Below are 22867 nucleotides of genomic sequence, written 5' to 3'. Positions count from 1 at the left end.
ATAAAGGAATAATTTTGATTTTCAAGTCTTATTATTTCAGAAATACATTTTATAAGGCTACAGCAGCTGTACATAGTGGTTTTTCTGATGGATTTGGGCATAGTAATTTGAAATCCTTCTGGAAAAGATTCACCATTCTAGATGACATTAAGAACATTTGTGATTCATGGGAGGAGGGCAAAAAATCAATATTAACGGGGATTTGGAAGAAGGTGATTCCAGTCTGCATAGATGACTTTGAAGAGTTGAAAACTTCAATAGAGTAGGTAACTACAGATGTGGTAGAAATAGCAAGAGATTAGAATTAGAAGTGGAGCCTGAAGATGTGACTGAATTGCTGCAATCTCATGATAAAACTTCAACGAATAAGGAGATGCTTCTTATGGATGAGCAAACAAAGTGGTTTATTGAGATGAAGTTCACTCCTGGTGATGATGCTGTGAACATTGCTGAAATAGCCACAAAGGATTTAGAATATTATATAAACTTAGTTGATAACACCATGGCAGAGTTTGAGAGGATTGACTCCAATTTTGAAAAAATGTTCTACTGTGGATAAAAGGCTATCAAGCAGCATCACGTACTACAGAGAAATATTTGGTGAAAGGAAGAGTCAATTGAGGCACCAAAATTCATTGTTGTCTTATTTTAAGAAATTGCTACAGCCACCTCAACCTTCAGCAACCATTACCCTGATCAGTCTCACCAGCCACTAACTCCAAGGAGAGAACCTTGGCTAGCAAAAAGATTACAACTAACTGAAGGCTCAGATGATCATTCACATTTTTTAGCAATAAAATATTTTATAATTAAGGTATTGCATTTTAAGACGCATTTAATATATAACAGTACAGTTAAAAATAACTTTTATATGCACGGGCAAACCAAAAAATTTGTTTGACTGTCTTTATTGCAATATTCACTTTATTGCAGTAGTCTGGAACCAAACCCACAGTATCTCCAAGGTCTGTCTGTACATACATTCATACCTACATACATCTTTGTGTAACTCAGTATTTATCTGACTAACATGAGCTTTTTTTTCATTTAGTGACTATAGAATCTCATGTACTTAATGTAGCATAAATGGAAATATATTTGAGGGAAAATTAGCTCTTTTCAGCACTGCCCAATACAACTTTCTGTAATAATAGAAATGTTCCAAATCTGTTCTATTCAATATGGTAGCCACTAGTTATATAGGATTATAGAGCACTTACAATATGGCTAATGCAGTTGAGAAAAATAATTATTTTATTTTATTTACATTTAAACTGAAATATACATGCATGTCTGGTGGCTACCATAGTGGATAGTGTAGTTGCTACAAGAACTCAGAGGGATAATTTGTGTAAAAGAAGGAGAGCTGTGAAAGATTTAATGACATAAGTGCACACGCAGACAAGTGTGAGGATAATGCTACAGGTGGGCATAACTATGGGAGCAGAGCTTTCACTGCAGGAAACTTCTGGACCTGTTCCAGGGCCACCGAAAACAGTTGAGCTGAAACTTGTTAATCGTCAGAGGATGTAAAGCCTAAATTTATCATTTCAACTGTGGAAGTTCAGTTTAATATTCACTAAACTATACGATCAATAGATTGCACGTATTTCAAGGTATACCTTAAATAGCAAACAGCATGGGTGTAAGCCAGTTGGCAGGCAGTGTAGACATTCAAGACTCCATCAGTATAGTAGCAGTTGCGTTTAGAAGACTTTACTCAGTTTTTCTGTAACTAAATTTTAGAGTTATAGGCACTGAAACTTACAGTGCCCTTTGCCAGCATTTGTCTCAGCATTTGTCAGACTATTTTGAAGTTTCATTGTCCTATTAACGAAGACTCTGCTAGTTCAAGGTTGATGACAGTTTAGACTGGATTGTTGCCAATACGACTACCACTACAAATAATAATAACAATAATAGCTAAGTTCTGTTGAGTAGTTTACCCAATGCTGAGTACTTTACATAGATTTTTTTATCTCTTTTAATCTTTCTACCGTTTTTTTTTTTTTTTTTTTTTTGAGACGGAGTCTCGCTCTGTCGCCCAGGCTGGAGTGCAGTGGTGCAATCTCGGCTCACTGCAAGCTCCGCCTCCCGGGTTCACGCCATTCTCCTGCCTCAGCCTCTCCGAGTAGCTGGGACTACAGGCGCCCGCCACCACGCCCGGCTAATTTTTTTGTATTTTTAGGAGAGACGGGGTTTCACTGTGGTCTTGATCTCCTGACCTCGTGATCCGCCCACCTCGGCCTCCCAAAGTGCTGGAATTACAAGCATGAGCCACCGCGCCCGGCCTTTCTACCATTCTTATAGTGAAAACTATCATTTCCCCATTTGAGATATGAAAATATTGTATTTTAGAGTTATTAAGCAATTTTTAAAAATCAGTCAGCTGCTGATTGGAGTCAGAATTTGAACCTTCACTCTGATTCCAATGCTTAATGCTTAAGTTTATTTTATAGTTTTTAATAAAAGTATTTTCAAAATAAATTTTCAGTGTAAATAAGATTGCCATGCTATTATTGAAACATACTTAGAAAATGAAAATTCTGACCTACCCTCAAAAGCTTTACTAGAAATATTTACTTGTAAAAGTGGATTGGTAGAAGGCCAAGTATTTTAATCTATTAATTAAAATAATTCATTCAAGGAAATCCACTGAGTGCTATACTATTAAGCATATATGCTTTATGAGTTTTAAAGCAACAAAATCATGTTTCTTTAAATGTTTTATAATTGAGGTTTACATATTTTAACTTAACTTTCCCTCTAGTTATGCCAGTCTAATGTATTTTTATTTTATTCATGAAAATTGTATAAGTACAAACTCTCAATATTATGGTTTGTCAATGTATAATTTCAAAATATAGCAGGAAGATAAATATTTTTAATTGAATACGTGTTTACATAGCTATTTGAAATACAATTTAAATGATTTTTTTCTGCTAGAGGATGCCATGCCATACTGTTATTTTGAGTCATTAATTATTTTAATAAAGAAAAAAGTGTTTATGGTAAACTCTCATCGTTTTGATGCAGAACAGAAATAAATGAAAGGAAGAAATTGATTATCAGATCATATTTAATTAATACCCAGATAGAGCATCCCCGAGTGAGAAGCAGATGGCCATGACTTGTCTTTATAACCCAAGTGTCCTGTCCTCATGTTTTAAATAGAAGATGACGTTAGAGTGAGTAAGCAGTCTGCAATAAAACAGTTTTTGTCCTCTCCAGATAATCATTGAGAAAGTCAGTGTGGAAAGTGGAACATTGTTAATTTCTAATATTCCCTTTATTTCTCTTGGTTCAGGAAGTTTTAGCTATGGAGGCAACTAAATTATTATTTTTTATTTGAAAGACATTTATTAAATGATTACATATGCTAATGAGTGAACAATCTAATGGCGATGACTTACATGTGCTGAGGAGTGAACAGACTAATGGGGATGAATGATATATTTATTCATTCATTAAACAAATATTATTTAAGTTCATACAATGTACAAGGCACTGTGTCTAGGTGGTAAGAATACAACAATAAACAATTCAGAGTAAAATCTCTGTCCTCATGAACCTGATATTCTACTGAGAGATACTTTTAAATAGATAATTCTAAAAAATGGTATGGAAGTCTGGTGATAGAAATATGTATAAGATGCTAATAATATATCCATACCAAATGACTATGGAATGGTAACTGATACTGTCAGGTCCAAGAGGCCAACAGGAAATTCTTCTTATGAATTAAATGGAATATAACACGAAGAGGGGACGAGGCCCAAAAGGGGAGGGGTCTGGTAGCCATGAGCTCAAAAGAAAGGCCGGGATATGGTGCCGAATGTACCTCATTACTTCATTTGTAAAGGCCAGCTGAAGGGTCAAAGAAACCTGAAACCTTGACATAACCCACGATAATCAACATTTAGCATCCCGTGGTTGATCTCTTCTTCTAATTTTATCTAAATTCTTCTAATTTTATCTAATCCTCTAGATTCTGGAATTCCTGTGAAAAATTTCACAATTCTCAGCAATAACATTGTAATATTAACTGTTTTTCTTAGCAAGATCGACATTTTCCATTTTGGACGAGTTTTTGTTAGGCTTGAGTGAGAGCTTTTGTTCTATGTCTCAAAATTATTGATATTGTCCTTAGTCGTTGAATTAAGTATGAAGGTGATTAAATAATTCAGCCCAACCTAAAGCAATGAAAAATTCACAAGTTAGATCAATTTTGAAGCATTATTTAGAAGTTGGTCAAATCTTTTTTACATTTTCAGATTTAGTATTACCAGTACATAGTTATATCTTGGAAATTACCTTAGATTTTGGAGGTTTTGATTTGCCCATTGGCCAAAGAGAACATTCAGGTTTGGATATGGTAATCTGCTAAAAGTATCATCTTAAAAAGGGGGGGCTCTTTTATTATACTTTTTAAAACTTAAAACACTGGGAAAAACTTAACAGATGTTTATTTTAATAGGTAAAGAGAACTAGCAATTAATGCTCTGTTCTTATATGTTTTACATCCGTATTCTCTCTGATGCAAAGATTTTGTAAAATAATTATTGCCCTTTCCATTTAATTTTGGCTCAGGAAGTTCATTTAGTGGCCCAAAGTCACATGTAAGTGTTGCAAATGGCCAAGCCTGGTGATCCAAAAGGTATAGTAATTTAGCCTTTGTGTTTTTAGCTAACGATTTTTGCAATGCAAATTTACAGGATTTTAACCTCTGTCATCTGGAGATCGTCTCCACCCCTCCACTGAAACTAGAACACCAGTATCTTCTATCTTGCCAATTTCAGTGGCTTCTTTTTACTTATCTTTATTTGCTCTCTTTACATCTTCGACACTGCTGGCCACTTCTCCTTCCTCTACAATCTCTTGGCTTCCTCATTCCTTTTATTTATTATTATTATTATTATTATTATTATTATTATTATACTTTAAGTTTTAGGGTACATGTGCACAATGTGCAGGTTTGTTACATATGTATCCATGTGCCATGTTGGTGTGCTGCACCCATTAACTCGTCATTTAGCATTAGGTATATCTCCTAATGTTGTCCTTTTATTTTTTCACCCACTTTTTCATGTAGAATGTGGCGTTCTATCTTTAGCCCTGTTAAATTCTCAGTACATTTCAATCCATGCCTTTAAATTTCTAGCTGTGGCTTTTCTTAAGAACTTCACATTCATATTTCCATTCACTTAGTGGATTCTTCTCCCTTGGTGGCTTGCAGAAACTTGAAACACATATTCTAAGACATGCATTCTCATTCCCCACATTCACTCTCTAACTGATACATGTATGTCTCTACTGCTAAACTATAAGTTTTTTTCAGAAATTCAGGCATTTCACTTGTCTTTGGTCTCTTAAAATCTGGCCTAGTCCCTGGCACAATGTAGATGCTCAGTAAATATTTGATAAATTAATGATGGAATGTTGTTAAGAAATATGCATTTGGTACTATTAATAATACTTGAGAAATGCCATAATGTAGTTGCAAGTGGAGCGTAAAAGCATTGGTTTTAAATAAAAACCTTCTTTTAGTTAATTATACCCAACATCAAATGTCCCCAGGATGTTTCCCTGAGTTGCCTTTGATGTACCTCTGGCTTGATACAAGGGCAGTACTAGAGGATTTTGTTATTTGACCCATGTTTCCAAGGGATACCAGAATGAAGGTAGATTCTAGAATATAGCTAGAAGTTTTTGTCTGGATCTTTTGGTAATAAATCAAAATGAGATACAGTACTCACTGGGTAGCAGTAGTGGTGTCAGGTGCATAACTAGTGATTTTCGTCAAGTAAGCTAGTCTGCCTACAAGCTTTAATGGCTTTGAGGTCTGACAGTTCTTCCATTAAAGATGAAAGTAACTGACAGAAACAGATTGTTAACCAAACTTTCTTCTCATTTTCCCTTTGAATTATTAAGCTAACCACACCTCCACCCATATAGCTAATACTATAGTGCTCTCTTAATCAAAACCAAATCTTAAATCAATCCAGTTCGCCTCGACTGTTCTCCTTCATTTCAGTGACATTAGTAAAGATCTTTATCCCTGAAGCTACATTTCCTTTCCCCTCCGTGGCACACATCTCATGAAAGCTAATTTGTTAACAATATGTTAACATTTCTTGGAACCAATTAGCTTTAGAAAGGAGAAAAGCTTAAAGATTGCAGTTCTTTACCAAGCAGCAATGAAAGAACAAAGAGAACCTCTTCTGTTTCTTAAAGCTGTACTATTATTTCCGGTGCTTGTCCACACCTAATTTGCAAATCACAGTTGCATTCCTTAACAGCATAAAGTCATTAACTCTCAGTGTTGTACCCGGTGCCCACTTCTATTTCCCATGGGTTTCATAATAGTCCCTCTAGTTTCCCCAAATTTGAGCAGCTCCTAGCATATATAGAAGGCTCTCAGGGAGCCTGTGATGAATAGATAAACAGCAAGATCTAATTTGCCTTTGTCTGTGTTGAAATTTGGACAAACAAGAAAATGACTGCTTTTCTCCTTTTAAATAAAACGCTTTTTGTTCCTCCTCCTACCTACTCCAACTCTCTGGAAGTCTAAGAAAGAGTGTCAGTACTTGCCGTAATTTTGTATTTGATCTCACTAGGTTCCCCGCTTGACTTTCATTGACATCTTAAAACAACTTTTTGGAATGGCTGCCATTATCCTAATACCACACACTTAAGTAGTAAATCTGGGTTTAACTTGGGTTGGTGGATTTCAGATCCTATGCCCAAGATTGCTACATATTATGGACATCTTTTCACCTAGGACTAATCAAGTGTGGAAAATTCTGCCAAGTGTTGGTTTGCTTGTGGAGAGGTGTGCTTCTTCCCCCATTTTATGATGACTTTATTTGGCATCTCTCTTTAGCTCTGATATCATCTCCTTGTTGTATAAACAGATTAAAGTTGTCATTCTCCTTGAATAAGAAGATTTCAGGAGAGGTGCTCTGAGAAAGTGTAGTGGATGGAAAATGAATCACAAATTGAATGCAAATAGAAGACAGAAGATGGACTTAGAAGGGCAAAATATGGACAGGGAGATGAATGGGAGGAGAGCCAGATGCAAGGAATATCATTTCAAGAGATTAGACTATAGAAACAAGCAGATTTAGATAAACCAGGTAGATGTAAAAATCACATTCTGAAAAGGATTTTTGGTTAAGGAGAATTACAAGCTACATAAAATAGGAAAAGAAATTATATCATATTTAGACCTTTAGAGATATGAGAGGATGCTGCTATGTGGAATTTGACTTACAAACATCTTTTGTATTACCCTTCACTCAAACTCAAGTACTAGAAATAAGAAATGATCGTTGAATAACTGGGTTTAAAAAGATATGAGAAACGAGAAGCAAATAGAATGATAGCTAACTTTACCATTGGTAAAGTTGGTAGTCATGAGCTTTACCAACCTGAAGAAGTTGGAACTCAGTATTTTGCTATGTTCCCAAACTCTATGCCACAATCAGCTCAGCAGGTTTAAGAAATTGTTAGAAGAGTCCTGAGTGTATGAGAATGCTTATCTTGATTTTTTTTTTTTTTTAGCTAAACTGAACATATATTAGGGAGCAACTGTCTCCCATAACAGATTCCAGATATGAAAATAATTCAACATAATTATCTCCGTAGAAAACCAAATTTGGTCTTGAATAAAATGCAAAGAAATTAGATAGTGATTATTAATCAGATATGGTCCAGTGGACATTTATTAAATAAATCCCCACTATGTGGTAAAATGAACATGAACTACTTCAGCCAGGCAATGATGCTGCCAGTATACTCGATTAAATTCTTCAAAATGTATTCCATTTTCTTCCCTAAGACAATCTCTTAATTTCTCATCTAATTACTCAAACATAATTTTTGGAACATGTCACATTCCACAGGATGAACTTACAAACTGCCAACCCTAAACTCCTTTTATTTAAACCATAGCCTTACAAGGTTGAAAGCACAGTAACAGGCCAAAAGACATTTTTTCTCAAGGCCTTGGGATGTGGCCAGATAAATGCTTATAGTCGTTGCATTTGCTGACTTGCTGTTTTGCTGGCATACATTCTTCACCGTTTCATCCTACGCCTGTGTTCTGAGTTAGGTTCTTTCCTGTAAACTATTAAGGGATCCACTAGCAATGAGCTATTTTCTTTCCTTATGCTGACTCATATATAACTTTAGCAAACAAAACCATTTGTTGTTAGGTATTATGCTAATTTAACTAACTGCTTTCACTGTCACCATTCATTTCTGCAGTGTGCTGAACAGCTAAGTTTTTTGCTCTTAATTGATAAATAAATTGGGGAGGGCGGAGAGAAATTAAATTTCTTTTTTTTTTTTTTTGAGACGGAGTCTCGCTCTGTCGCCCAGGCTGGAGTGCAGTGGCGCAATCTCGGCTCACTGCAAGCTCCGCCTCCCGGGTTCACGCCATTCTCCTGCCTCAGCCTCTCCAAGTAGCTGGGACTACAGGCGCCCGCCACCACGCCCGGCTAATTTTTTGTATTTTTAGTAGAGACGGGGTTTCACCGTGGTCTCGATCTCCTGACCTCGTGATCCGCCCGCCTCGGCCTCCCAAAGTGCTGGGATTACAAGCGTGAGCCACCGCGCCCGGCCGAGAAATTAAATTTCTATGGAGCTCACTTTACTTCAGAATTAATACCAGCAGTTTCCCAGCTGTAATTTGATATAGAGACTCCTGTAGTTATTCTAGTTACCAAGACAAAATGTAGGGGACATTAGCACTGGCATAGTCTCTCCTAGTGACTGAGGCATCACTAGAAGAAGTAAGCACCACTTCTTTCCCTTAATACGTTCATCCTAGGAGCAGGAGCAGTCAACTTTCTCCTAATGGTAAAAAAAAAGAAAAAAAAAAAAACACAATTTCTATGTGGATACATTTCAAGAGTTTTTTAATCAATAGAAAAACTAAACACTACAGGACACTATCATTTTCGTGGATTTTAATTCAATGCCATTACTTGAATATGTACTAGTATTTCCCAGGGTAAAGGATATGAAGAGATACAATGAATCTCTGTGGCCACCATATTTATTCATGTTCTCTTATATACATGAGTTTCTTTCAGTAGGTCAACAACTCAAACATAGGCTCTAATCTGTAGAATAATTTTTTTTTTTTTTGAGATGGAGTCTCGCTCTGTTGCCCAGGCTGGAGGGCAGTGGCACCATCTCTGCTCACTGCAAGCTCCGCCTCCCGGCTTCATGCCATTCTCCTGCCTCAGCCTCCCGAGTAGCTGGGACCACAGGCGCCTGCCACCACGCCCTGCTAATTTTTTGTATTTTTAGTAGAGAAGGGGTTTCACCATGTTAGCCAGGATGATCTCGATCTCCTGACCTCATGATCCGCCCGCCTCGGCCTCCTGAAGTGCTGGGATTACAGGCATGAGCCACCGTGCCCGGCCTCTGTAGAATAATTTGATACAGGTAGTTTATGTGAATAGAAGTTATATAGCTTTTTGGTGAAGGCACCTTAGAAGGTTAGAGCAGTAATGGTGGGAGTGCAGAGCTGCTCTGTAATTATCCAGATAACTTTGCTAGAAATTGCATGTGATAAAACATGCAATTAGAATTACTGCTGCTTGTTCGGTGAAGATAAAGAACTACAGAGAAATTATACTACAGAGTGAAATATAATTAATGTTGACAGTAAGAAATGTATGTGTTTTACATATAAAGATGTCAGTGCCCTTGTCAGATACATTTGCCAAAAGGCCTTGTGGTGAGCTCTCACACAGAATGCACAAAGTAGCATAGGTGGAACATACTTTTATTGAGGACAGTACAGTTTCCACATTGTTAGTCATTTGTCCAATAAGTATTTGTGAACAAAGGAAAATGGCTGTGGCTAAATATGCATTTAATCGAGACCTTGTACGGCTCCTGAAGTTTTTTAAAGATGTCTCCCAAAACGTGAGATTGCAAGTAAAGATCATTTCAAAGATGTTTTCTTTTTGGAGAGTAAGATACAGAAACATCACCCTTCACGTATTGTGCAAATGAACCAACAAATAAACCAAATCAAAAGGAAATGAGGGAGATTATAATGAAGCTTACACTTTTGGTTTATTTCTATATGCATAAAGTGGCACTCTTTTGTATCTCCTATACGAAAGTCGTACTACTGAGTCAATGTTACCAGAGCAGGTGCATTATATTGTGTTTTTAATTACAGTGTTAAATTTCTACTTATTTATAAAATTTGCTCACCACACGCCACACCCACACACGTAGTCTTCTGTGGGACTGACAATAGGCATTTCCATGAAGCAGGAGGAGGTTAAAGTACAGACAATGGCCAAGAAACACATCCACATAAACTAGTCAGCCCATGAGGGGACTCTGTGACACTGGCACCATTAACATCAGATACCAACTCAAGAGTCCCACACTGGCCTCAGAGAGGCTCACAGTCCATCCAGTTGAGAAGGCCTCCTGTTGCATTCTTGCACATCATAGGATGATGCTGATTTCTGGTTTGTCATGGATGAGAGACACATATAGATATGTGACCAATAATAATATTATACGAAATTTACCATTACATTAGGGCATACAAGTAATTATAAGTAAACTGGAAGAGCATCAGTTACTCATATTTTTGAATTAATTTTCAGGTCCTGTGGATGTCAATATTCTAGCTAAATGTAACCCCTGCCTATCAAATCCATGTAAAAATGATGGCACATGTAATAGTGATCCAGTTGACTTTTACCGATGCACCTGTCCATATGGTTTCAAGGTAAGTAAAAGCACTTTAAGAGTCACAGTTTGAGAACATAACTTTTCTTGGTGTGCCTTTATTATTCTACTGTGCTTTCTCTATGTGTCGAGAACTGCTTTAGTCGACTTTACTTGCCCCTTCTTCTCCAGGGGCAGGACTGTGATGTCCCAATTCATGCCTGCATCAGTAACCCATGTAAACATGGAGGAACTTGCCACTTAAAAGAAGGAGAAGAAGATGGATTCTGGTAGGTCATTAGTCTATGGCCATCTGTGTCTGAAGTATTGGAGCAAAGATAACTAAGCCAACATGCATTTTCCTTTTCAAATCAGAGCAGTATTTTTCAAAGAATTCCAGAGAAATGGCAATATGTATTGGTCCCTCTCAGAGATATTGCAATATAAAAAATAAATGGAGACACTACAGCGTTCTCAGCTCAGGATGCTACAAAACCAAAACTAATTTACAAACATACACATATGCACATTATGGTTAATCAGGTCAGATTAGGGCAAGACAAAGTATTAATATTGGCTCCATTATACTAATTAATAGCCAACTAGTCCCCTACTAGTAGTCATATATTCATCTGTTGTTTTGCTTATTGCTTTAACAGACAGTGTGTAATGACAAGATATAGGTCCCACTGATACAGAAAATTAATGATTTATTTCCAAGACACAATGTAAGTAGACAGACTTGCTGTGAACGATTTTAATCTGGAGCTATTTAATCATATGGTACAATCACTTCAGATATACTTCATGAATTATGAACTGGAGCTCTTTATTAAATGACACTAATAATGTCACATAAGAATGCTAATATACTACTAAAACTTGTTAGAATTTCACTTTTTAGAAGAAATAGACTTCACTGCTGCATTCTGTTATGAAGTCATCTCTTATTCATTTAGACTTTACTCAAAAATTATTCGATACATACTCAAGATAGTTTTATGCCAGAGGAAGGATTGCATTTAAGACAAAGAGAACATTCACATTTTGTAATTGCAAGGCAGACAAAATTTTATTTTCAGATTTTTTTTGTTTCAAAACATCAAGGACATTATACATATGTTAGTAGATGTTGCAATTTTAAAAATCAGAACCAGTTCCTCTTCATTTATGAGCAAAGAAGCCTGAATTATTTTATTAGGGCACAACTCAAGATTAAGATATCTAGGGCTGTGGAATAAAACTGCTTGTGTTTTAGACCTGCAAATACAGTGGGATTATTGACTTTTAAGACCATGGAATCATTTGCCTTCTTGCAACCAGCATAAATTTTATTTTTTGAATGGTTTCTGCTTTGGTGGATATTACCTTAAATTGATGTTTACAACATGTCATTTAAAAGCATTTTAAAAAATCAATTTCTGGTAGTTAAAAGCTCTATGATTGATGGGTATAATTATGCTTTTTTCAATATTTAGACCACATGACTTTAAAATGCAACAAAAAGATGTTTTTTGCCTTTTCTCCTCTGGCATTCAGGTGTATTTGTGCTGATGGATTTGAAGGAGAAAATTGTGAAGTCAACGTTGATGACTGTGAAGATAATGACTGTGAAAATAATTCCACATGTGTCGATGGCATTAATAACTACACATGCCTTTGCCCACCTGAGTATACAGGTACAAATAACAGGAAATATTTTGCCTTCGATCAGTATATCTGTTTGAAAGCATCATTGGAACTATGTTATATATGTTTAGTAAATCATTTTTTTATTTGATAAATGGTAGGTGTCTTGAAAATCAGATGTAATGTAAATAACATAAGGACTTAAAGATAATTTCAGCTAACCAAATAAAAGACCCAGGAATCTCTGTTCAAACACATGCATCTATTATAAAGCCATGCTATCCAGTAATAAAAGAAGCTATTGTGCTAAAGCTTTTAGTCCCACAATTAAATGGCATTTTTGTACAAACCATTTTCCCTGTGCAAACCAACCCCCAGTACCTGTGTGAAAAGAGGACACTTATTTAATAGCTAAAACATAATTAAGCTTTTGAGATCATTCATCTTCATACTTGTGTCTTTGCTAGTGTTTGCCTCTAGTAACCCATGTCCCTCAAAATAAAAGTCAGGAAGACATTGAGCACTTTGCATAGTCTTATAAGACTATCACCTTTTTTCTAACACTTTTGTTTCTTTGGATGACACATCTCATTAGAGTATTAATTGCTAAACTTCCTCTCTATTCAAACCAATTTGCTCTAAAGTCAACATCAAGTTTATGACTTGTCTGTTTTGTCAGAATTGATTTTTTTATTTTTATTTTTATTTTTCGTGGCTCTGAATTAGAAACTTCATTGATAGGCTCTTTTTCCCTTAATAAATCACTTAACATTGACAAAGGAAAAACAAGAAAGTTGTACATTTTATTTGTAAGAAAAAAATGGAGAAGTAATTTTGGTCACTCTACTCAAAGTTACCGTTTTCATTTTCTGGGTGCATTTCATTTATTATGCCTGTTTTCATATAATTTACTACATAGCGAGAAAAGCAAACGATGAAATTACAGTGCAGGTGACTGGAGTTACCATCTCACAATGTGAAAGATGAACATACATCTGTATAATTAAATTTTCCCAGGGGTTTGTTGGAAAATTATTAAAATGGAAGCTTTTGTGGAATACCCAAACTGAACTTTACTGGGTACCTTTCTTGGTGGGAAAATGCTAGGTAGAATAATGAGGCTCGGTTTTGGCAACCCAGATCTGTTTGAGTGACTCTGAAGGCTGCCTTTTCTAGGGTCTTATTTTTAATTTTTATTTTTTTGGCACCAGTAAAGCACCCAATGTCATGTAAAGCAGTAATAGCATACTAAGTTTCCAGCAGAAATTTGAACATGCTATATTACCAAGTCTTTAGTAGTTGTCTATGGCCCTTCGACTGCTTAGTGGGTAGAATTTTAGCATTAGTTGATATTTTACATAAACAAAGAATAGCAAGTATATTCAACATGCACCTTTCTAGAGTATCTGAAAAGAATGTAGGTGTTACGTAGCTTTGACTTTCACACTAATATTACCAATATTATCACACCTCAGAAACTTGACATTAGCCTGTGACCACAAATTCTGGAGCCCTTTGAGCTACCCTGAGAATTTAACTTCACTGGATGGGCTAATTTAGACTTGTCCAAGAAGCCCGATGTTTGCACTAAAATCTGCTACCTGGTACCTTCTTAGGATAGAATAATTCTCTTTTTCCATCATTTTCCTGATCATTATAGAAAGGGCTTAAGAACCCAATTAATTTTGGAGGCCTCCTTAAACCAACCCACTATCACTGCACCAGACAAATTGGACCCAAGCATTTCAAGCAAGCTTTGCCTAACCAATACCTTCCTAAGCACAAAACCAGGAATATATATATATAATATATATATATAAAAATTATATATATAATAAATAAATTATATATATTATATATATATATAATTTCCTGATGAAAACCTAGGCTTTGGAGCACAACTGCAATCAGGTTCTTATGTGTCTTTTTGACAATAAAATTTCTAGAAGGTGGTTGAGGACTCTTTTGAGTTGGTTTGGAGGAGTCCTCCTGCTTTGGCTTTAGATTTGCTATTCCTTATTCTTACCCATTTCTTTTGAGTCTTTGTCTTACCTGCTCACCCTTCATTTCCCCAGCTCCCTCCCTATACCTGCTCCTCTTGAACACATGTTTTCTCCTATTCTAAGTGTCAGTTCAGAGCAGTTTCCTTGGAGAAGTGTTATGAAGCCTCACTTCCCCAACTATGTCAGATCTCTTTCTTTGAAACATATCATAAATACCTAAAGCCTAGCCAAACCATTTTTTAGCCAAAATGTGACATCTATAAAAGCTGTCATCTGGGAACTTGCCATGAGTATCTGTCAAGAGCCATTTGGCTCTCCACAAGAACTGGGACTGTTTTAGTCTTTTTACTTATAACTATTGCAAATGTCAGTTTGCCTTAATTTGGGCAAAGAATCAACAAAAATACTAAACAGAAAGTGTATGGCGTACAGAACATGAAGATATGACCATTTTATCTTTGGAATGGGTCTTTTGGGCCGTGAAGAGTTTGAAAATTTGGCATGAGAGAAGATATCTAAATGGGGCAAATGTATAACTCATCTATTAATTGTAGTATTTTTGTGCACACGTGAAATGAGCTCATTTACAAAATTTCAAACAACCATCTGCAGATTTTGAAATCATTGACACATAAGTGACCTTTAATTATGGGGAAGTATGAATGAGGCTCTAGAGTTGTATATCCTGCTTCATCCAAGTCTGCAGTTAAGGAGGAATTTTCTTATAATGTGATTATATGGTTTTAAATTTGAGTTTGGAATCTGATTAATGAGCATGAGATCTGGGAGCAGAAGCCCTGCTATGCTCAGGGAATATAATAATGTTGTCAGTGTTTAAAAATCATCCTAGTAACAAGTTGATTTTTCCTTTGAAAATTTTTTATTCTATATCCTGAAGGCATACAATGAGAAGTGAACTCTGTTTAATAAGAACAAATAATGCCTTACAGAAAAGAAGCTTGTAAATTATTATGGTGACAGTTTTTGTATTTGACACCTATGTCAAGAGTCAGAACGGACATTATGTCAATGGAAACAAATTCAGAGATCTGAGAGCAATCTGACAGAGAAGTTATGATGTGATGAACAGACTACAAAACATGACTAAAAATATTTAAAATAAAATGAGCCACCAATGGGGAATTTATTAAACATTATTTAAGCCCTGTGTGACCAAAATATCACAGTAAGTAGTTACTGATTTGTTAGAGGAGAAAATTCTCTGCTCTTTCCCACTCCAGGGATTGACAGCATGAATTGTAAGGACAAATACTGATTTTCTGTTATTTAAATCTTGCTGTAACTTCACCACCCCAGTCACCAAAACCATTCTCCATATACTCCAGTTCATCATCTGTGCTTCCAGTTGTGTAATGCATGACTGCCAATTACTAGTATATTTTAGGTAAGATTAACTTTTGAAAAGTTGAATTCACTATGAATCTAAATTAACATCCCTATACTATTAAGAAAGTAGGACTTCAGAATTGTTAAACAAATAATTTTAAAATTAAATCTAAGGTTTGAATTGTAGCTTGAGAGATTTTGTTGGTTTTGATTTTTTGTTTGGTTATTTTTTTAAAATCATGATCATCTTCTTTCTAAAGACAATACATTTCTTGGAGCTAAATTTCCAAGGAATTCCTGATGTAACATAAACCTAACACCTATACAAATAAAAACTATAAATATGGCACCCCTGTTTTTTAAAAAAAAATGGACACTTGTTTTAGGCTGTAGTGTTAACTTAGCTATTTAATTCAAAAATGTGCTTTTGTATATTTCCCAACAGTCAGAACCCTGGATCTGCTATATCAAGACTGTGTGTCTTAATTAACTCTTGTTCTTATAGGACCACATACAAGTATGACACAGTTGATCACATTTTAAGCCCTTCTTTCACTTAATGGGATTACTTAAATTCCATAAAATGAACATCTCCATGCAAATTGGGCGTGTAAAGCCTTAGAACACATTTTGTGGAAAATATTCAGACCACTTTAAATTTTCCATTGTGTACCCATTTTCTCTTTGTTTTCCGAATCCCTGACGCCCATGCACAAGCCATTCAGTGTCCATCTTAAACAGTAAAGCTGCTGGTTGTTCCATCACCTGGTTTAGACGCAGACCTCTAGATCCCTGTGATGGCATTTACCTTTTGCCTCATTTTCTCCATGTTTGTGCGTGTGGCCCGGCTGTAGGTAAGAAATCCAAGCCTTGCTTCAGCTCGCTCGCCCACCCCTGCTTCTCTGTTGTGAACGCTGCGCATTGGCTTCCTGTGCTCTGCTGTTGTATTGCAATGTAAAAAGTCTTTTGTCTCTTCTGTCTTTGTCGCTGCCAGCTGCTAATCTGAATGAGGTGGAAAAAGGTTAGTTGCCTTTTAAGTCTATTATGATTTTCATTTTAGTCTCCCTCTTTCTTGTAAAGTTACGTAGATTTCACTGCGTGTACACGGTAAAAAGGAATGTTGACAAAATATAAAATCTGAAAGCAATATGTCAAATCAGTCATTCAGATCTTTAATCTATGCATCGCTATGACAAACAGTGTAAAATGGGCCTCTGAAATACAATTTATCTGTTGTTAGAAGACAATGAATAGAAACTTTTTGAGTGGGAAGAAAGGGTGGCTAGAATAAGGGACTAATATAAATTTTTAAAATTTTCTACTTGTCTATATTCTTTCACTTTTTAAATATATCACAAACATGTATTATTTTTGGAATGAAACACATAGGTTATTCAGTACTGTAGATAAGGCTGTAGATAGAAAAATTTTTAAGTAAGAAAGACTGTTCCCATAACTTTAAGCAAATATCTTTAGTAACATGTAACATCAAAAATATTTCAAGGTGTATACACTTATTGAAACACTTTATGAAGTAAATATTATAAAGCCCAAGAAGTTGACTTATAAATTTGTGTTATAGGATGCCGTGACTACTAGGCAGTATGTTTAAGCATAAAAAAGCCATATTTAATTATTGACATCAATATGGGCCACCCGGCTCCCAAGATACATCAGGGCCCATGAAAGTGAGTCATAGAATTATTTTATTTATTTATTTATTTATTTATTTTTTGAGACGGAGTCTCACTCTGTCGCCCAGGCTGGAGTGCAGTGGCACAATCTCGGCTCACTGCAAGCTCCACCTCCCAGGTTCACACCATTCTCCTGCCTCAGCCTCCCAAGTAGCTGGGACTACAGGCATCTGCCACCACACTTGGCTAATTTTTTGTATTTTTAGTAGAGACGGGGTTTCACCGTGTTCGCCAGGATGGTCTCGATCTCCTGACCTCATGATCCACCTGCCTCAATCTGACCAAGTGCTGGGATTACAGGTGTGAGCCACGACACCTGGCCTGAGTCATATAGAATGATAGCCATGTCTGGGAAATCATCATGGAATATTTATGAAATCTTATCTTAAAGACTCAGAGTTTTAACTAATTACATTGGATTTTTAATTATTCAGCTTACCAAAAATCTTCAAGTACCAAATGCTGGCACAGCATCCTAAAAGGAACACAATGTGTGCTTGTCTTGATAGCTCCAGTTGTATCTGAAGCATTTGCAGTCGGATTATGAGGATAATAAGGAAGTTATTACAGACTGGGCGCAGTGGCTTACGCCTGTAATCCCAACATTTTGGGAGGCCGAGGCAGGTGGATCCTTTGAGCCCAGGAGGTTGAGACCAGCCTGGGCAACATGGTGAAACCTTGTCTCTACTAAAAATACAAAAATGAGTAGTGCGTTGCGGCACATGCTTGTAGTCCCAGCCACTTGGGAGGCTGAGGCAGGAGAATCGCTTGAACCTAGAAGGCAGAGGTTGCAGTGAGCCGAGATTGTGCCACTGCACTGCAGCCTGGGCAACAGAGTGAGACTCACTCTCGAATAAAAAAAAAAAAAAAAAAAAAAAAGAGGTTATTATATAGCAGGTCTCTCTGTCTTCTCTTGCTATGGGCTTCATTTCCTCGGTTGCATTGTTTGGATGATTCACTGTGTTTGCTGACTTACTCTTACAGTGTGCAGAGTTAAGTTGAAAACCATGAAAAAAAATGGTTTCATATTTTAGAATGTAACAATATAACATGTGCTATCCTCTGTGGATTAATGCATCTCATACCTTCCTGGGTCAAATGGCGTCTTTTCTCTTTACAAGTACTAAGCAATTGATGGCCTGGGTCAGGGATGTCTAAGGTCTGAGTCTATCTCAGAAACATAATAGCAATTACTCCATCACAAGAATATGTCCTTAAATTGTTGTGTATACTCTTAGAAACAATCTTGGCAGTACGACTACTTTAAGTCGCCATGTGGTTTCATGTGTTGACTAAATTTCATGCTTATGTTTATAAAAGCTCCCTTTTATTTCCAAGAATTTGCTGCTGACTGAATTTGCTTTTAAAAGCAGTCAAATCATTCTCTATATTTTCAATTCAAAACTTAATTGGAAATAGAATTTCCATTTTTTTCTAGCACCTGGGGGAATTGTCTTAAATAAAAAGAATGTATATCATTAGTCAATGCATTGTTAATTTAAAAGAACTCTGTAGTTTATGTGAACAAGACAAAGGTGGGCAAAAACTTCTATAAAACAACGATAAACCACTTATTCAAGGATATGCACCGTGTAAGGAGAGGCCCAGATGCAAACCCATGTTTCATTGGCCCCAGGGCATGCACTTTGAGGTGGGGGCCACTGCTGGAGCCTGTGCCTTCTGCCTTGCTGCCTTCTTCCAGGCATGGCTTCTTTTCTATCTCACAATAGCTTATTTCTCATTCATGGTTTATGCCAAACAAGCTTTCCTTCTGCTCTCCTGCTGTCTCTTCAGCTCACTATGCACAATTGTCCTTATGTAAGGAAAGCTGTACCCACAAAATTCAAGTGCAGCCAAGCCGTCTATTTTATCTAGATAGGAAAAAAGCACCGAATGAATATCTGTACAATTAATAAATTCCCCCCGAGAACTAGGCTACCTTTTATCCCATAAGGCAGGTGGTTAGTTTGTGTAGGTAAGGGGAAAAGTTCAGGTTTCTTATCCTGGCACGAATGTTTATAAACTCTGGGACACCTCCCAGTCTTTTATTTTTCTTCTGTGAAACAGGAATAATGATATCTGTCATATCATTCACATAGACATTTGAGAATAACGTGTAACTATGTATCGGAAAACACTTTGAATTGGTAAATGTCTATACTCCGGAAATATCGAAGGCTGCCCTGTAAGACAGGTTTAAATTTTGCATCGTTTAACTCCAACCATCATCACTACAGTGACATGGTTCAGATATATTTGATGCCATTCCTCATGGCAGAAGAATTCTTATGGGAATTCTTTATTCTAATTTTTTATAAAGAAAATTACCTAAGGTAAATTATGTATAGAATGGAAATTTCTCTCCCCATATTGTTCAGTATTGTCTGTCTTTATTATTATTGTTTTTAATTTTACTTTGTATGCTCACTTCATATAGAAAGATTTTATTTAGGGATGGGTCTTTGGTCCTCTTTGCCCCTATATGCTACTTTGAAACATAGGGAAATACACAATGCTGAGGAGCTCTTGGATTTGGCTGAGTTGGATTTGTAGATTTTGTGTATATTTTTAGATTTTCATGATCTCTTAGTAACAGCGACTTCTGTTTTTAATTCTGCTTCGAGATGTGTAAGGTCTTTATATCAAGGTCATTATAGTTGCGGACACATTTGTGAGCTCAAATAAGGGAAACCTAAGTTGCCGTCTGTTTTTACTGGAGAGAATACTTTGGCAGCCTAATGATATTATGTGGTTTGTATTCATCCTCCAACCTTTCAAAACTTTCTTAAATGCACTTTAATCTCAAAAAAAAGTTTTAAAGATCTTGTTTGCCCAATAGGGCAGTGCCCATTGAGCCCAGAACAACAATTTAGTCTAGCCAAGTCTTTCTCAATCTAATTTGAATTTATTTATTTTGAAAACTGAGTTAAATATTTTCTGAAGTTTCAGTAGCTGCTGGAATTGGCTATATTATTTAGCCTCAGTGTTCCAATAAGAAAGTGCTGAAAAACACTTCATTTTCTGTTTGTTTATTTGGAGAGGTAAGTTTTTTTTTTAAATATGCCAGATGCTTATTGAGAAAATATCTTATGCAGGACACCATGCTAAGTATTGAAAGTGATACAAAAATCCATAAAACATTACCCTTATCTACTGAGCAAACTCTTTGGCTTTGATTCTTTACTGCAAGGTCAGATCAGGTCAAATATTTCTCAGTACAAACCATCACTTCTCATATCCCAAGAACATTAATAATATAATATAGCGACTTTACTAGTTTGTAAGTAAAGAAAAACACTCCTTCTGTGCGTGGACACTGACCAAACTCTCTGAAAGACTCAAGCAACTCATTTCATACCACTTAGAAAACAAAAATAGGAGCCGAAAACCGATTTTCCTTCTTTGAAACGTCTTAATAGCTACGTTTATAGCATATTTTCTTGAACCTTCCTATTTTGAATTATGATAAACTTTTATCTCACGGGGTTTCTCTATGGCAGTGTTCTGATGATGTACGTGTCCCATTTTGCACCTATTGCACACAAAGATCACATCTGTTAATGGCTAATGTATCTTACTGGGTATCTGCCTGTATTATTGTGTTGTGCTGCTGGGATTATCACCTTGAGTATGTAACAAATAGGGCCCGCCTGGTTTAGCAAAAGAGGAGAAAATATATATACTTTTCTTTCAGGTCCAACTTAATGGAGCTGCTCTGGGATGACTCCCATAATCTCGTCAGCTATATCCACCCTGCGCTATAGATCATCAATCTCTCTGCCACACTGCGTGGTCTGTAGGAGGAGAGAGAATGCTTCTGTTTCTATAAATAAAGAACAAATGGGAAATGTATACTTTTTAAAATCAGAATTGGACCGAATTTACAAAATTTGGTAATGATAAACATTCAGGTCCATTCATCTCAACCTTCCTCAAACATGCCACTTAAGTGCTGACAAGTGCAATTTCTTGATAATGGAGCTCATAGTCTCCATCCTCCATTAGAAGGGTAATTGTTAGGCATAAAAATACAGTAGGGAAATCTGGAAGTGAACAGACTACCCATCTCATCCAGCCTGCAAGGGCACACCTTGGGCTCACATCTCAGAACACAAATCTGCTACCAGTTTTTTAATTCTCTCTTTGCTTCCTTACATTGTTCTTTATGTGATCTGGGTCTCCATTAACATTTAAAAAGCATTTGCCTGCAAGAAGCAATCAAATAAGTGCTATCTTTCCTGTTTTTTAATCCAGCACCTAGTTTGTGCCAGACAATTTACTAATGAATGCAATGGGAATGGAGAGATACAAAAATATAAATATGAAGGTATCCCATGCCCTCAAGTAGCATACTTTTAAGAAATTAAATCATATTTTTTATCTATTAAGTTGCTTATTTTGATATCTTTCCTTGCTGTGTTAATTCAAAGAGAATAAAATTAGTACATTTATTCAAATCTTTCTTGAGTTTGACTGATTACATTTAACACTAGAATTCTGGTCCAGTTATTCAGATTGCCATCCTAAATTTCTCCTTCATTATTATCAATATTAATAATTATTTCTTACAAAAAAACAGTTTGTTACAAGTTACAGTAGGAATAAAAATGGGCTGCAATATCAGCTCCAGTACCCTCGCCACCTCTTTCGTACATCTATGATATCCAGAATGGACTCAGATTTTTATCTATTTCAAAGAGAGAAGAAGCTAATCTAGTTACATTAGCAGAAGGTAGCAACAGTAGCAACAGTTATGTGTGCCAGCAACACCATGTACTGCTATCTAAAATTATTTTGTTGTAGACATGCCCAATTTGAATTTAAAAAGCTAACTTTGGGGAAAATTAAAGAGAGATACTCAACATCCATTTAGTGTAAAACAAATTAATATTTTTAACAGTGATTTGAGTTGGAAAATTTCAGAAATCTTAATCTGGGGACAAAATGACCCACCTTTTTGATAAGCAGGCTTCCACCTTTTTGATAAGCATGCTTTGAGGACTAAATAAGCCTAGATGAGACATCCCATTACCCAGATTTCTTGGTAGATAGAAAGCAAATAATAGTCCAGCCAAGGCCGAGCACAGTGGCTCATGCCTATAATCTTGGCACTTTGGGAGGCCGAGGCAGGCAGATCACGAGGTCAGGAGTTCGAGCCCAACCTGGCCAATATGGTGAAACCTTGTCTCTACTAAAAATACAAAAAAAAAAAAAAAATCAGCTGGGCATGGTGGTGCGCGCCTGTAATCCCAGCTACTCAGGAGGCTGAGGCAGGAGAATCACTCAAACCCAGGAGGCGGAGGTTACACTGAGCTGAGATTGCACCACTGCACTTCAGCCTGGGTGACAGGGCAAGACTCTGTCTAGGAAAAAAAAAAAAAATAGCCCAGCCAACAATTCTTCAAAACGTTCCTGTCTATAATTAACATGGCTTATTTAGCAAAGAAAACAAATCTCTTCGGGGTAATAATGTATTTCGGAACT

The 22867-nt window shown here is 36.3% G+C and overlaps 1 protein-coding gene across 1 annotated transcript in view; it reads left to right on the top strand.

Annotated features, from left to right (window-relative positions):
- Positions 1–22867, top strand: part of SLIT2 (slit guidance ligand 2) — a 374620-nt gene that overhangs the window by 309396 nt on the left and 42357 nt on the right. The window contains exons 27-29 of the mRNA XM_030801111.1: positions 10647–10771; positions 10903–11000; positions 12250–12389. Of these exons, the coding sequence (XP_030656971.1) occupies positions 10647–10771; positions 10903–11000; positions 12250–12389 (363 nt within the window). The remainder of the gene's footprint in view (positions 1–10646; positions 10772–10902; positions 11001–12249; positions 12390–22867) is intronic.

Source organism: Nomascus leucogenys, chromosome 20, assembly GCF_006542625.1.
Source record: "Nomascus leucogenys isolate Asia chromosome 20, Asia_NLE_v1, whole genome shotgun sequence".
Classification (NCBI taxonomy): Eukaryota; Metazoa; Chordata; class Mammalia; order Primates; family Hylobatidae; genus Nomascus; species Nomascus leucogenys.
The sequence above is the reverse complement of the archived record's forward strand: the minus strand, read 5'-3'. Positions and strand labels throughout refer to the sequence as shown.